At 33.9% G+C, this 14,240-nt stretch overlaps 1 protein-coding gene across 1 annotated transcript; it reads right to left on the bottom strand.

The window, feature by feature from the left end:
• Positions 1-13,018: 13,018 nt before the first annotated feature.
• Positions 13,019-13,987, bottom strand: LOC107517321 (olfactory receptor 52B4). Its single transcript, XM_016157900.2, has one exon. The coding sequence runs from the start codon at positions 13,985-13,987 to the stop codon at positions 13,019-13,021; it is 969 nt and encodes a 322-aa protein (XP_016013386.2).
• Positions 13,988-14,240: the final 253 nt, after the last annotated feature.

Raw genomic sequence — 14,240 nt, 5'->3', positions numbered from 1 at the left:
TTGGATGACAGAAGTGATGATCTTCATAAGTTCTCAGGAGGTTACTTTTATTCCACAACCCCACTTCCCTCAGGTCCTGACTCCACCTACTTGGCCACAGTCCCATGCGAGCCACCTCATTATGCCCGCTTCCTGCTACATTTTTCTCTTGACACCTGGTCTTTAGGCAACTCGTTATTACATCTCTACCTTTAAATTTTACCCATGCATTTTTGTGGCTTTCCGTACTCAAGAGTCTTTCACTCCTAACTTAATATTTTCTCCAGAGAAATTGGGAGGATGGTTGAGTATGAATCACCAGGAATCTGTCTCTATATGGAGACAAAAATTGCACTGGTAGAATCCGTATGATATAGCAGTTTGAGAACTCTGGAGTCTGTTGAAGCTTCAACTTCCACGGGAAGACATAGACAGTAAATTATAGTTAATTTTGGTCACTTTCATCTGGTATCACAGTAGCAGCTACTCATCCCCTACCCTTAGCTCTATGGCAGGCAGCTGTGCAGGTTTTCCTGGGGCAGCTTGTATGCAGCTGGCAGGAGCCAGAGTGGACAAAAAGAATCCTGTCCTCCAAATGTTGGAATCCGTATTCTGATTATCAACTGGTGCTTCTGATCTCCGAAGTGCAAAGAGGCAGACAGCCATTGTTGTTGCACCTCCCACCAAAGTGAATACCAGGGAATTTAAAGAGCTGGTACCCATTTTATTTCTTTCATTTTTCATTTTTTTCCCTTTTGGGAGCCAGATATTAAAGATTAAAAAATGTGAAAAGCAACTGCATAATAGGGGCATTTGAAAAGTGACCAAGCATACCCAGGAAAAGGTGCAGGCTCAAAAAAAGACCTTAAGATTACACATCTAGCTGATCTTTGGCACAGAAACAGCCTACAACAATCAAATAAACAAAAACAATATCCAAAAACAGCACTTCTTTTGCTGTATCCTAAAGATTTTGATACCTCGTTTTTTCATTTTAATATAGTTTAAAATGTTTCTAACTTCTTTGTAACTTCTTGACCAACAGGTTATTTTGAAGAATATTTTTACACAGTTGCAGATTTTTAAATAATCTCTGTGCAATTGATTTTTGTTTTAATTCTGCTATAGCCAAATGACATGCTCTGAATGATTTCATTTCTTTGAAGTTTGATAAAGATTGCTTTATAACCTAGCACGTGGATGTGATTATTTTTCCTTTTAGTACTATCAATCTTTACTTTATGTATTTTGGAGCTATGCTATTTGGTACATATAGATTCAGAATATTTATACCTTTGTAGTGAATTTATGCTTTAATTATTATGAAATATCCCTCTATATCTCTAGTTATAAGTCTTATCCTAAGGTTTACTTTCTTTTTTTTATTAATATAGCAATATTGGCTTTCATCTAGGCACTGTTTACATGGTAAATGTTTTTCTATCTTTTTATTTCTAACTTTTCTATGTCTCTATACTTAAGAAATTTCTTTGTAGGCAGCATATATTTCCTTTTGTCTGTTACCTAATCTAAATAAATAAAGTTCAGCTTGTTTACTATTTTTTAATACTTTGAGTTTTATGTCATATTTAAAAAATTCTTTGCCAAACCCAAGATTATGAAGAACTTCTTCTATAATTTACTCTTTTGTCAAAGAACAATTGATGCTACATGTGTGAGTCTGTTTCTGGGCTCTCTCTACTGTGTTCCATTGCCCTATATGTATATTCTTTCACCAATGCCATGCCGTTTTGACTACTGTCACTTTATAGAAAGTCTTGAAATCAGGTAATGTTAGCATTCCAATTTTCTTTTTCATCAATATTGAGTTGGCTATTTCACTTTTTGCTTTTCCAAATGTACTTTAGATTCATGTTTGTCAATAACTATAAAATACCTTTCTGAGATTCTGATTGGAATTCCACATACATAAAGTTAGGAACAATTAACATTTTAATATTGTTTTCCAATTCATGAACACTGACTATCTCTCCATTTGTTTATATTTTCTTTGATTTTTTTGTCATCAAAGTTTTGTGAGTTTTCATATATACAATATATTTGTGTGTATATATAGATATATACATATATCTTGCATGCATTTTGTTAGAATTATATCTAATCATTTCATATTTTTTCTAGTGTTATTTTAAATGATTTTTTATTTCAAATCCAGTTGTTTATGGCATGTATATAGAAAATTAATTCACTTTTGTATATTAAATTTGTATCTTATTATCTTGCTATACTTATACTTATTAATTCCAAAAGTTTTTTTGTTGATTTTTTTGTAATGTTCTACAGAGAACTAATCATCTGTGACCAGACGTAGTTTCAACTTCTTTCCAATTTGTGTATCTTATATTTCCTTTCTTGACTTCTTGTACTGAGTAAAACTTCTAGTAAGATGATGGATAAGAATGGCAAGAGAGTAAATCGTGGCCTTGTTCCCAGTCTTATAGGAAAAGCATTCAGTTTCTCACCACTAAATGTGTTAGCTGTAGATATCTTTACAAATGTTCTCTCTCAGGTTGAGGATGTTCCTCTTTATTCCTAGTTTCCTGTGAGTTTTTACCATAAATTGATGTTGAGTTTTTTCAAATGTTTTTTTTTTTTTTTGCATAAATTGGTAAGATTACATTTTTCTTATTTTCGCCTGTTAATGTGGTGGATCACACTAATCAGTTTTTGAATGTTTAACTACCTTTTCATACCTGGGAAAAATTTCACTTAATCATGCTGTATAATATTTTATAGATATTAACTACAGTTACCATGCTGAACATTAGTTCTCTAGAACTTCTTGTGATATCTTTATGGTTTGGGACTAGTTATAAAGTTAGGAAGTGTCCCCTCTGCTTTCATTTTCTGGAAGAGATCTGGAGACTCGGTATCTTAGTCCATTCAGGCTGCCATAACAAAATGATACTAGCTTATGAACAGCGGACATTTGATCTCACAGTTCTAAAGGCTGGACATCCAGGATCAGAGTGATACCATGGTTGGGTGAGGGCTGTCTTCCAGATCTCAGCTTCCTGTTTTATTCTCACGTGGTGGCATGAGCTCTGCGGGATCTCTTTATAAGAGCACTGATTTCATTTAAGAGAGTTCCTCCTTCATGACCTGATTATCTCCCAAAGGCCCCACCTACTAATACTACCACTTTAGGGGTTAAGCTCTCAACATATGAATTTTGTGGGGGCAAAACATTCAGACCATAACAATTGATACGATTTTATCCTTCAATGTTTGATAGAATTCACTAGTAAAATTATCTGAGTCTGGAGCTTACTTTTTGAAAGAAGGAGATTACTTTCTTATTCAATTTCTTTATTTGATATGGCTTATTCAGATTACCTATTTCTCCTCAGATGAATTTTGGTAGTTTGTGCCTTCCATGGAATTGGTCCCTTTTATCTTAGGTATCAAACAAGTATCATGTACTCGTTTCAGTATCATTTATTATTATTTTCATGTTCATGAGATTCATATTGATGACCCTTTTTACATGTCTGATACTGGGAATTTGTATCATTTCTTTTTTTTTTCTTGTTAGTTCATCTAAAGTTGTAACAATTTATTGATCTTTATAAACAAGCAGTTTTTGGTTTGTTGATATTCTATGTTGACTTCCTGTTCAGTTGCATTGATTTTTGCTCTCTTTTTTGTTATTTATTTTCTTCTCTTTGCTTTAGGCTTTAATTGCTCTTCTTTGCCTAGTTTCCTAAAGTGAGAGGTGTGCACTTAATGTTATTAATTTTCCTTTAAGCATTGCTTTTGCTACATCCCACGAATTTTGATAAGTTGTATTTTCATTTTTATTCACTTCAAAATAGCTATAAATATCTCTTAAAACTTCTCTTTTAACTCCTGTGTCATTTAGAAGTGTGTTGTTTAATCCTCAAGTATTTAGATAGTTTCAAGCTACCTTTTTGTTATTGAGTTCTAGTTTAATTTCATCATGGTCAGAGAACATACTTTATAATATTTAAAAATACTATATTTTAAAATTTTTGTTAAGATGCGTTTCATGGCCCAAAATGTTAACTGTTCCATATGAGCATGAAAATTACCTTTGTTCTGCCATGATGTGAAAGATTTAATTTAATTTGTCAATTAAATCAAGTTGGCTCATAGTATTGTCATGTCCACTATCTCTCTATAGATTTCCTGCCTTCCTAGTCTATCAATTATGAAAGAAGAGTAATAATGCCCCCAACTATAATAGAGGGTCAGTTTCTTTCACCATACAGTTTTATGTGGCTTTGGCTCTCATATTTTGACCTTCTGTTGTTAGGGGCACACACATTTAAATTATGTCTTCTTGGAGCATCGACCACTCTTTCATTTAAAGTACCTATTTATCCCTAATAATTTTCCTTACTCTGATGTATGGTTAATCTCAAATTAGTATAGCTACTTAAGCTTTCTTTTGATGTGTCAACATAGTATACCTTATTCCATTACTTTATTTTTAACCCATCAGAATCTTTAAAGGGAAAATAGATTTCTTGTGGACAACATATAGTTGGGGGTTTTATTGTGGGGAAAAGAAAATAACATGAGATCTATCTTCTTAACAAAATTTTAAAGTACACAGTACAGCATTGTTAACTTTGAGCACAATATAGTTCAGTAGATCTCTGGAATTTTTCATCTTGCATGACTAAAACTTTATAACCACTGAACATCAATTCCCTATTCCCCTCTCTCCCCAGCCTCAAGCAACTACCATTTGACTCTGTGCTTCTATAAGTTTGACTACTTTAGGTACCTTATGTAAGTGGAATCATGAAGTATTAGTTTTCTTATGACTGGCTTATTTCACTTAGCATAGTGTCCTCAAGAGTCATTCATATTTTCACAAATGTGAGGATTTTTTCCTATTAATGGATACATTTTGTATATAATATATACATATATTTAAATTATATATATATTTATATATTTATATATAGTTATATGTGATATATATGTGAGATTATATTTTTATTTATTTATCCATTCTATTTATCCATTCATCATATTCTATTTATCCATTCATTGTTTCATATCTTATTTATCCATTCATCAGCACACAGACAGGTTGTTTCCATATGTGGTTATTGTGAATAATGTTGCAGTAAATGTAGCAGTACAAATAGCTCTTCGAGATCCAGATTTCATTTCCTTTGGATATATATCCAGAAGAGGGTTTGCTGAGTCATGTGGTAGTTCTGTTCTTAACTTTCTCAGGAACTTTCACACTATTTTCTATAGTAGCTGAACCAATTTACATTCCACCAACAGTGCAGAGTATTTCCTTTATTTCCACATCCTCACCAATACTTGCTATCTCTTTTTCTTTGTTAATAGCCATTCAAACAATGTGAAGTGATTAATAATTGCAGTTTTGATTTCAATTCCCTGAAAATTAGTGATGTCGAGCATCTTTTTAAGTACCTGTTGTCATTTGTATTTTTTCTTTAAAAAAATGTTTATTCAGATCCTCCACCCATTTTTTAATCAGCTCGTTTGTTTGTTTTGCTCTTGAGTTGTATGAGTTCTTTATACATTTTGAGTATTAACCACTTATTAAATATATGTTTTGAAACTATTTTCCCTCAGTCCAAAGGTTTCTTTTAATTTTATTTGTTTGTTTTGTTTTTGCACAAACTCTTTGAGTTCGATGATATCCTGCTTGTTGATTTTGCTTGTGTTGATTGTGCTTTTGGTGCCATATTCAAAAAATCATTACAAAGATCAACTTCAAGGAGGTTTCTTTTCCTGTTTTTTAAAGAATTTTACAGTTTCAGGTTTTATGTTTAGGTCATTAATCCATTTTGTGATAATTTTTTGTGTGGTATTAGATAGGGGTCCACTTTCATTCTTCTGCTTGTGATTATCTACTTTTACCAACAATATCTATTTAAGAAACTATCCCTTCCTTATTGAGTATTTCTGGCTCCCTCATCAAATATTATTTGACCACATACATGAGAGTTTATTTCTCTTTCTCTGTTCTGTTCCACTGACCTATGTGACTTTTTGATTACTGTTCTGATTACTATATCTTAGTAATATGGTGTGAAATATTTATAGATTCGCAGGTAGTTATAAAAAAAAAGGGAGAAGGGATGTAAAGGGTGATGCCTTGTGCCATTCACCCAAATTTCCCCAAAAACATCTTGCATAACTATAGTAAAATATCTAAACCAAAATAAATTGCATTGGTAAAATCCACATATTTTTCATTTAAATATCAACAATTTTAAATGCACTTATTTGTGTATGTGTGTAATTCTGTGCAATTTTATCCTAAGTGTAGATTTGTGTAAACACCATTACAATCAATTTGAATGTCCTGCTGATGAGATTCATTGAAGACTATGGCTTGACAAAGAGATTGGGGCAATTTACCTTTCTCAGCCTTCTCCCAGTCCACACCTCCCTATTAGAAACCACTTATGTCTTTTCCCAGCACAGTGATCATCCTCAGGATTCTCAAGTGTCAATCCGTAACATAGGAATCATACAATTCGTTTCCAATCTCCTATAACAGACACACGTGATGATAAAATATGAATTACAATATCATAGAAATAACTGCAAAATCTAGGAATTCCTGATTCTAAGAATATCATTTAGCTAGAATAAAGGACACAAAGGACTGGAGATTTGTATGTGATTGTCCAGATATCACAAGATGTCTCAGAGATTGAGAAACTCAATGAGGAATAGTTGAGCAACTCCTAATCCAGAGCACTGTTCTTATTGAGCTATTTCCAATTATCAGGTTAGTGTTTAAAAGAATACAAGGTTCAGGAAAAGAATCCATGCTGTCTAACATTATATGCAGAATGTAGTTTTCCCAATCAAGCATGACAAAGCTCTCTAAGGTTGTTTTGCCATTGAAATATAAAAGTCTTGCAATTTCACTGATCAACTTCCTCCAGAAATGAGGTTTGCTGAGCTATTTTCAAGTGTTTCAATTGATCCCAGCCATGCATCATTTCCATTACACTTTCAGTGATAGTCAGACATGCTAAAAACTTTGATCGTCTTCCAAAGTTATTTGTGCTTTGGGAAAAAGAATATGAGTCACTTGCTCTCGTATTTGCTTGGTCCCGATTCCATAAATGATGAGATTCAGCATAGGAGGAACCAGAATGCAGGCACAAGACAAGATATGGATATGGGATAGAATGTAGAATCCAAACTGCTGAATAAAATTTGTGAAGATTGCAGGGCCATAAAAAAGGATGATGGGGCCACATACGTTGAGAGTTTTGCGATGAGCACTTTGGAAAGACATTTAGAAAACAGCATGGAGAACCAGCACATAGGAAACAAAAGTTGACAAAACGTCCAAGACTACTGTTGACATGTGCAATACAAAACTGAAAGCAACAAAGGAACAAGACCAAAAAAACCTCAAACACAGACAACAGTTTAGCTGTTACCAGAGGGTGAGGTGAGGGTGGAGGTAAATAAGGGTATAGGGGGTCAAATATATGGTGATGGAAGGAGATTTGACTTTGGGTGGTGAACACACAATGCAATATATAGATGATGTATTATTGAATTATATACTTAAAACCCATATAATTTCATTAACCAAAGTCACGCCAATAAATTTAACTTAAAAAAATCATCTACCACCTAAGCTAGCCTTGCTATAGATCTATTTTAATGTAACAAGAAGATAAGTGCTTACAATGAATATGGACTCATGGTTTTAAAGTTTTGTTCTTCATGAAAAAAATTACATGAACCTCACATGAGTTTCAAATTCCAGAGTCATGAATAATGATCTTTAACTCTATTGTCTAAGTGTATATCGTTGGACAAGCTTAACAATTAATAGATTATATCAGCCATGTTTCTATTTCACTTGCCTGACTCTTTTGGCTGCATTTAAGATTTTTCACATTATCTTAATTTTCAATTTGATTTGGATGGGCCTCGTCATAGCTTTCCATGCTTTTCTTCTTCTTAGAATTCACTGAGATTTCTGAATCTGTAAATTTGTTATTTTTACCTCCTTTGGATATATTCAGCAAGTATTGATTAGAAAGCATTTTTTCTGTCCCATTCCTTTATGGAATGTGGTTGATCCTCTGCTCAGTGGATCTAATGTGAAGTGAAAGCAGGAACAACGGTCAGAGGTGATTACATAATCAAGAGGCTGCATCAGTGAAGATTGGACTTGGAAAGTGAGGATGAAAATATTTTTAATTAGAAACAAATCTATTGACATATTTATAATGTTAGGTGTCGTCTCTTGGACTGCAAAGTTTTCTCTCATTTGAGGTTTTTTTAACCTGTTGTGGGTCCCAGGCCTGGCTGGTCTCAGGTCTGGCTATGATCCAGGCTCACAGCTAGAAATAGGACCCCAGATTTAGAATATTATATTAGTGCAGTAAGACACCTGCACCTAAAATATGTAAACATAATTCAGCTTATTGCATCACATATGTGTGACTGAATGCCACTATTGTATTCTGATATATATGGAGCCATGTGGTTCTCTGGGGAGCATAATGGGAGCAGAAGAAGAGCAACAGCAGAGGTACGCTCCACGCAATAAAGTTGGTGCCTGCTTTTTCATTCTCATTTCAGGCCCTTGTGCATTCTTTGAACTGGACATCTCACCATTGAAATATTCCCTTCTTTATCAGCTTGGTGCTGACATCTGTTGTTAAAAAAGAAAGAAAGAGAGAAAGAAATACACGAATATAGAAAACAAAACAGAACATGTGAATGGCTTAATGACTATTATAAGGTAAACATTACTCATGTCAAAAAATAAGTTTCTCAGACACACATATAAAGATGTGTCCATGTGTCCAGTCCATTGTAACATCCTCCTTCCTAGCATAGTAATTTTTTTTTTTTTTTGAGAGGAAAATGACTTTTTGGGGAAGCATGAGTAACTTTTGCAGTTATAATTATAGTCAAGCATTTTAGCAATTTGCATCCAAATGCTATTGTTTCATCTCCAAAAACATTGTGAACATTTCTCTTTTCTGTTTGCCTTAACTGAAATCTGGATATTTATTAAAGAAACCACTATAACTACAATACAGTAAATCTAAATCTTTATATCCCACCCTTTATAGTAGAGATATAGATATTAACAGTCATCACTACAACTGCCAATCATAACTTTCTCTCCCCTTGAGCAAAAATAGCAACACTAGGCATGTTCTTAAAACCTTGTGTTTTCTCACCATATTTATGTAAAACCTGATCCAGTCCCATTGTCCCATTCTCCCTACCCCATGATTTTTAATAATTTTAGCTCCAGGCTCGTGGGCTTCCTTATACCCAGCTACTTCCATCATTCTTAGCAGCTCCAGCAACCACCCAACACCTGTTTTGATCTTTTCTCCAATTCCCTTTGTCTACACCCTACCAGAGACACCAACTTCTATGGTTACCTCTAGAACTCTTCCACTAGAACAAAATCCGAAACAGGACATTCACCATCTTTAGAGTTCCAACTTACAAATCTATTTTTTTTAATATGATGGCTCTTATACTATGAGGGCTCTTAACCCACTGATTCCAGTCCCATTTCTTCTTTCCATCTTTTCTAATAAAGCTTAGATTTTGTATTCCATCACTGTAATTACTCTTTTTTGGCACCTACAGCATTTTGCATATTCATATATACATATATAATTTAATCCATTCATTCACTGATGGACACTTAGTTTATTTTCATAGCTTGGGTATTGTAAATAATGCTACGATTAATATAGGGTACATATATCTATTCAAATTAGTGTTTTCTTCCTCTTCAGACAAGTAATCAGAAGTGGAAATACAGGATCATATAGTAGCTCTATTTAAACCTCTATACTGCTTTCGATAGTGGCTATACCAATTCCCATCAAAAATGCACAAGGGTTTTCTTTTCTCTACATCCTTACCAGCCCTTTCATTTCCTGGCTTTTTGATAATAGCCATTCTAACAGAGATGAGATGACATCTTATTGTAGTCTGATTTGCATTTCTCTGATGAATACTGATGTCAAACACTTTTCCATGTATCTGTTGGTCATCTCTACATCTTCTTTGGAAATATGTTTATCCTGATCTTCTGCCTATTTTTAATGGATATTTTGCAGTGAAGGGGTTACTATTGAGTCATATGAGTTTTTTGTATATTTTGAATATAACCCCTTATCAGAGATATGATTGACAAATATTGTCTCCCTTTCAGTAGATTGTCTTTTCACTTTTGTTTTTGATGATTTCCTTTGCTGTGTAGAAGCTTTTTTGTTTGATGTAGTCCAATTTGTTTACTTTTGCTTTTCTTACCTTCGCTTTTGGAGTCAGAGTAAAAAAATTATTGCCGAGACCTATATCAAGGATCTTACAGCATAAGTTTTTTTCTAGAAGTTTTATTTGTTTCAAGTCTTACATTCAAGTCTTTAATCCATTTTGAGTTTTTTTCTAGAAGTTTTATTTGTTTCAGATCTTACATTCAAGTCTTTAATCCATTTTGAGTTGATATTTGTGTATGGCATAAGATAATGGTCTACTTTGAATCTTTTCCATGTGGCTATAGTCTTCCTACCACTACTTATTGAACAGACTGTTCTTTCCCTGTTGTGTATTCTTTTCTCTTTGTTGTTAATAAATTGACCATACATTCATGCATTTTCTATTCTGTTCCATTGATCTGTGTGTCTGTTTTTATGCCAGGACCACACTATTTAGATTACTATAGCTTTCTAATATAGTTGGAAATCGGGGAGCCTAATGCCTTAAATTATGCATTGTTTTTCTTTCTCAAGACTGCTTTGGCTTCAGAGTCTTTTGTGGTTCTACACAGATTTTAGGATTATTTTTACTATTTTCATGGAAAAAGCCATTGGAATTTGATAGGAATTGCATTGAATCTGTAGATCCTTTTGGGAAGTATGGACATTTGAACAATATTAATTTTTCTAATCTATGAGCACATTATATCTTTTCATTTGTTTGAGTTTTCCTCAATTACTTTCATCAATGTCTTACAGTTCAGAATTCAGGTCTTTTTCCTGCTTCATTAAATATATTTCTAGGTATTTTATTCTTCTGATGCAATTGTAAATGAGATAGTTTACATAATTTCTCTTTCTCATAGTTTATTATTAGTTTATAGAAACACAATGAATTTTTATAATATCATAACCTGAAATATTACTGAATTCATTTATTAGTTCTCAGTTTTGGGGTGGAGTTTAGAATTTTTATATATATAATGTTATGTTATTGGATTGCATTCAATTTTTGGAAAATACAAAGTATCCTAGAATTTGTAAGAGGTTCATTTGAAACATTTTTGTACACAAAAAAATACATACTCCATCTAGCCAAGACCAGTTACACATATATGCAGTAAAATTATTCAAGAATCTTTCCTATAGTGTACCACAAACATGCAAAATATAGAAAATGTGTATTGACACTTATGTTTATAACAATTTTATTTATACTTTTCAGTTACTTAGATGTAAATATTTAACAAGAATTGACTAGTTTGCTAAAATACAGTGTACCATATAATAGTATGTTATATACATCTTTAACTTAATATTTATGTAATGTTCTCAATGTCAAAAATAATGCTCATTCTATAACATTTAGTTTTTTTAAAAGTAAAGCAGAAGATACTCGCACAGCCCATATTCTCTGAAAATATGTTTAAATGATAAAAACATTTTGTAATTACAAAATCTTTTTTAATTATATAGTTAGTAGTCAATAAAACACTTTGCGTTATTTTACATTTCTGCTGAAAAAATCAAAATAGTTTTGAAATATTGACTATAATTATTCAAGTGCTAAATTAAGTAGAAGCAAGATTTTATATTAAAATCATGTAATTCTTGTTTAATTTTGAAATACTTCAGAGAAATACTAGGAAAGCAAAAGAGTATGCCTGGCTAAACTATATATGGCATACTTATCTACAAATACAATGAAAAAGTGATAAAAAAAAATCTGCAGACTTGTATAGTTTTGGCATGGAATTGGGTCAACATTACTTTGCTAAGTGAGAAAGCTGCATTCTAGAAGAGTAAGTATAATATAGTTTGATTAAAATTTCTATTATCTATATACATATACACAATAGAAAATATGTAGCTGTATTCTATAAAATATGAACATTGACTAGGTCTATGTTGAAAAAAATGGCCAATTTTGTACAGATTTTGTTTCTAATATACTGTCTAAAGTGAGTTCGAAGAACGAGAATATTCTTGACTGTATCAGATGCTGCTGATGTGCCATGTATGATGTAGACCGAATATTGACCGTTAGATTCTGCAGTGTGGAAGTTACTGTGATATTCAGTTCAATAGCATAGGAAAAAAGCCTGACTAGAGTTAGATCAAGAAAACTAAGAAAAAGTACTAAATCCTGAAAGTATAGACAACCCTTCTGAGGTATTTTGCTGTAATGGGGAGAAACAAGAAGAAAACCAGGAAGAGGAAGAATAGAAGAAAGAAAGAGGCAGAGGAAAGACTACAGGGAAATGTGGATGCCGGGGGTCATTGCCTGCTCTCCTCCCTCTCTCCTCTTTCCTTGAGATGGACAACAACATGTGTACAGATCAAGCTGAGCCTATGAAGAATAAAACTGTGTGATCAAGAGGACAGAGGTAATTATATGTAGAACAACATCCCAGTGTAGAGGAGAGATATGGGAAATGTTTCACCACAGCGAAGAGTCAAACAAACCAGGAAAGAATAGTCCAACAATTGCCCATGTTCATCTCTTTCCAAATACCTATCTAGGGTTAAAGAAGAGGGTGGTTTCTTTTTCAGGCTTTAGATGAGAAAGCCTACTGGGTAAGAAAAAAAAATCTATCTTTTATTATTGATCAGAGGCATTGAAAAGCATGTCTTTAGTTCCCCTGTGGACTTGCTCAAAACATATTCCAGTAAAATATTTGTCTAGTCTCAGCTGCCCCTCATCCACAAGAGCTTCTAAATCTCACCTCACATATTGGCAGAAATGTCAAGAAAACAGTAGTTTGTTTCTCATTCCCAAAGCCATGTCATATCTCTTTTGGAAACAACACATGAGTCACCTGCTCCCTGATCTGTTTGGTCTTGATCCCATAAATGAGGGGATTCAGCATAGGAGGAGCCACAATGCAGACATTAGCCAGCAGGATGTGGACGTGGGGTGAGATGTGGCGTCCAAACCGCTGAGTGAGGGTTGTAAAGATCCCAGGGACATAAAAGAGAATGAAGACACAGACATGGGAACCACACGTGTTGAGAGCTTTGTGGCGAGCATCTTGGGAAGAGATGCGGAAGACAGCACAAAGAATAAGCATATATGAAACAATAATTATGAAAACATCTAAAGAAATTGTTGATATTAGGACAAAAAGTCCATACCAGATGTTTACTCGTATGTCATTACAGGAAAATTTAGCCAACCCAATGTGTTCACAAGCAGTGTGTGGTAGAATGTTACTTTTACAAAAAGTCAGTCTTTTCAGGAGAAATGTCATGGGGAATACTGTACCAAAACTTCTCAGTAAGATGGTCACACCAATTTTCCCAATCAGCGTGTGTGTAAGAATAGTGGTATATCTCAGTGGGTAGCATATGGCAATGTAGCGGTCAAACGCCATCGCCAGCAGGATCCCTGACTCAGACATGAATGTGGAAGTGATAAAGAATACCTGAGTGATGCAGCGATCCAGGGAGATCTCTCCAGCATGGAACCAGAAGATGGCCAGGGCCTGAGGTACTGTGCACGTAGAGAGGACGACGTCTGTTCCTGCCAGCATGCAAAGGAAGAGATACATGGGTTCATGGAGACTGCTTTTTCTGAGTATGATGATGATGAGCAGGCTGTTCCCAAGCAGGGCCATAATGTAGGAAATGAAGAAGGGGATGGAAATCCACATGTGCTGTTTCTCAAGGCCGGGGATGCCCAGCAAGTAGAAGACTGTGTGGCTAACACCTGTGTGGTTTGAGGTAGTCATGTATGGGGAGACCACAAGAGACATCACTTCTTATTCACAGAGACAGAGGAAACTGCTGATTTTTCCGGAATAGCTTTTATGAAGGCACCAGCAGCTTTTGTCGTAAACCACATTTCTATCTTCTTTGAACATGTAAATAATAAGAAACATAAAAGATCTAGTGTCGGTGTTAATTCAAAGACATGCATAATTCCAGCTAATCAAATAAAACACAATATCGTATGTATATCTCCTACAAAAAGAGAATCATGTCTATGCAAAATAATCTTTCTATATA

The sequence above is a fragment of the Rousettus aegyptiacus genome, unplaced genomic scaffold (genome assembly GCF_014176215.1).
Source record: "Rousettus aegyptiacus isolate mRouAeg1 unplaced genomic scaffold, mRouAeg1.p scaffold_m13_p_5, whole genome shotgun sequence".
NCBI classification, from domain to species: Eukaryota; Metazoa; Chordata; class Mammalia; order Chiroptera; family Pteropodidae; genus Rousettus; species Rousettus aegyptiacus.
This window is presented reverse-complemented; position numbering and strand designations above follow the sequence as displayed.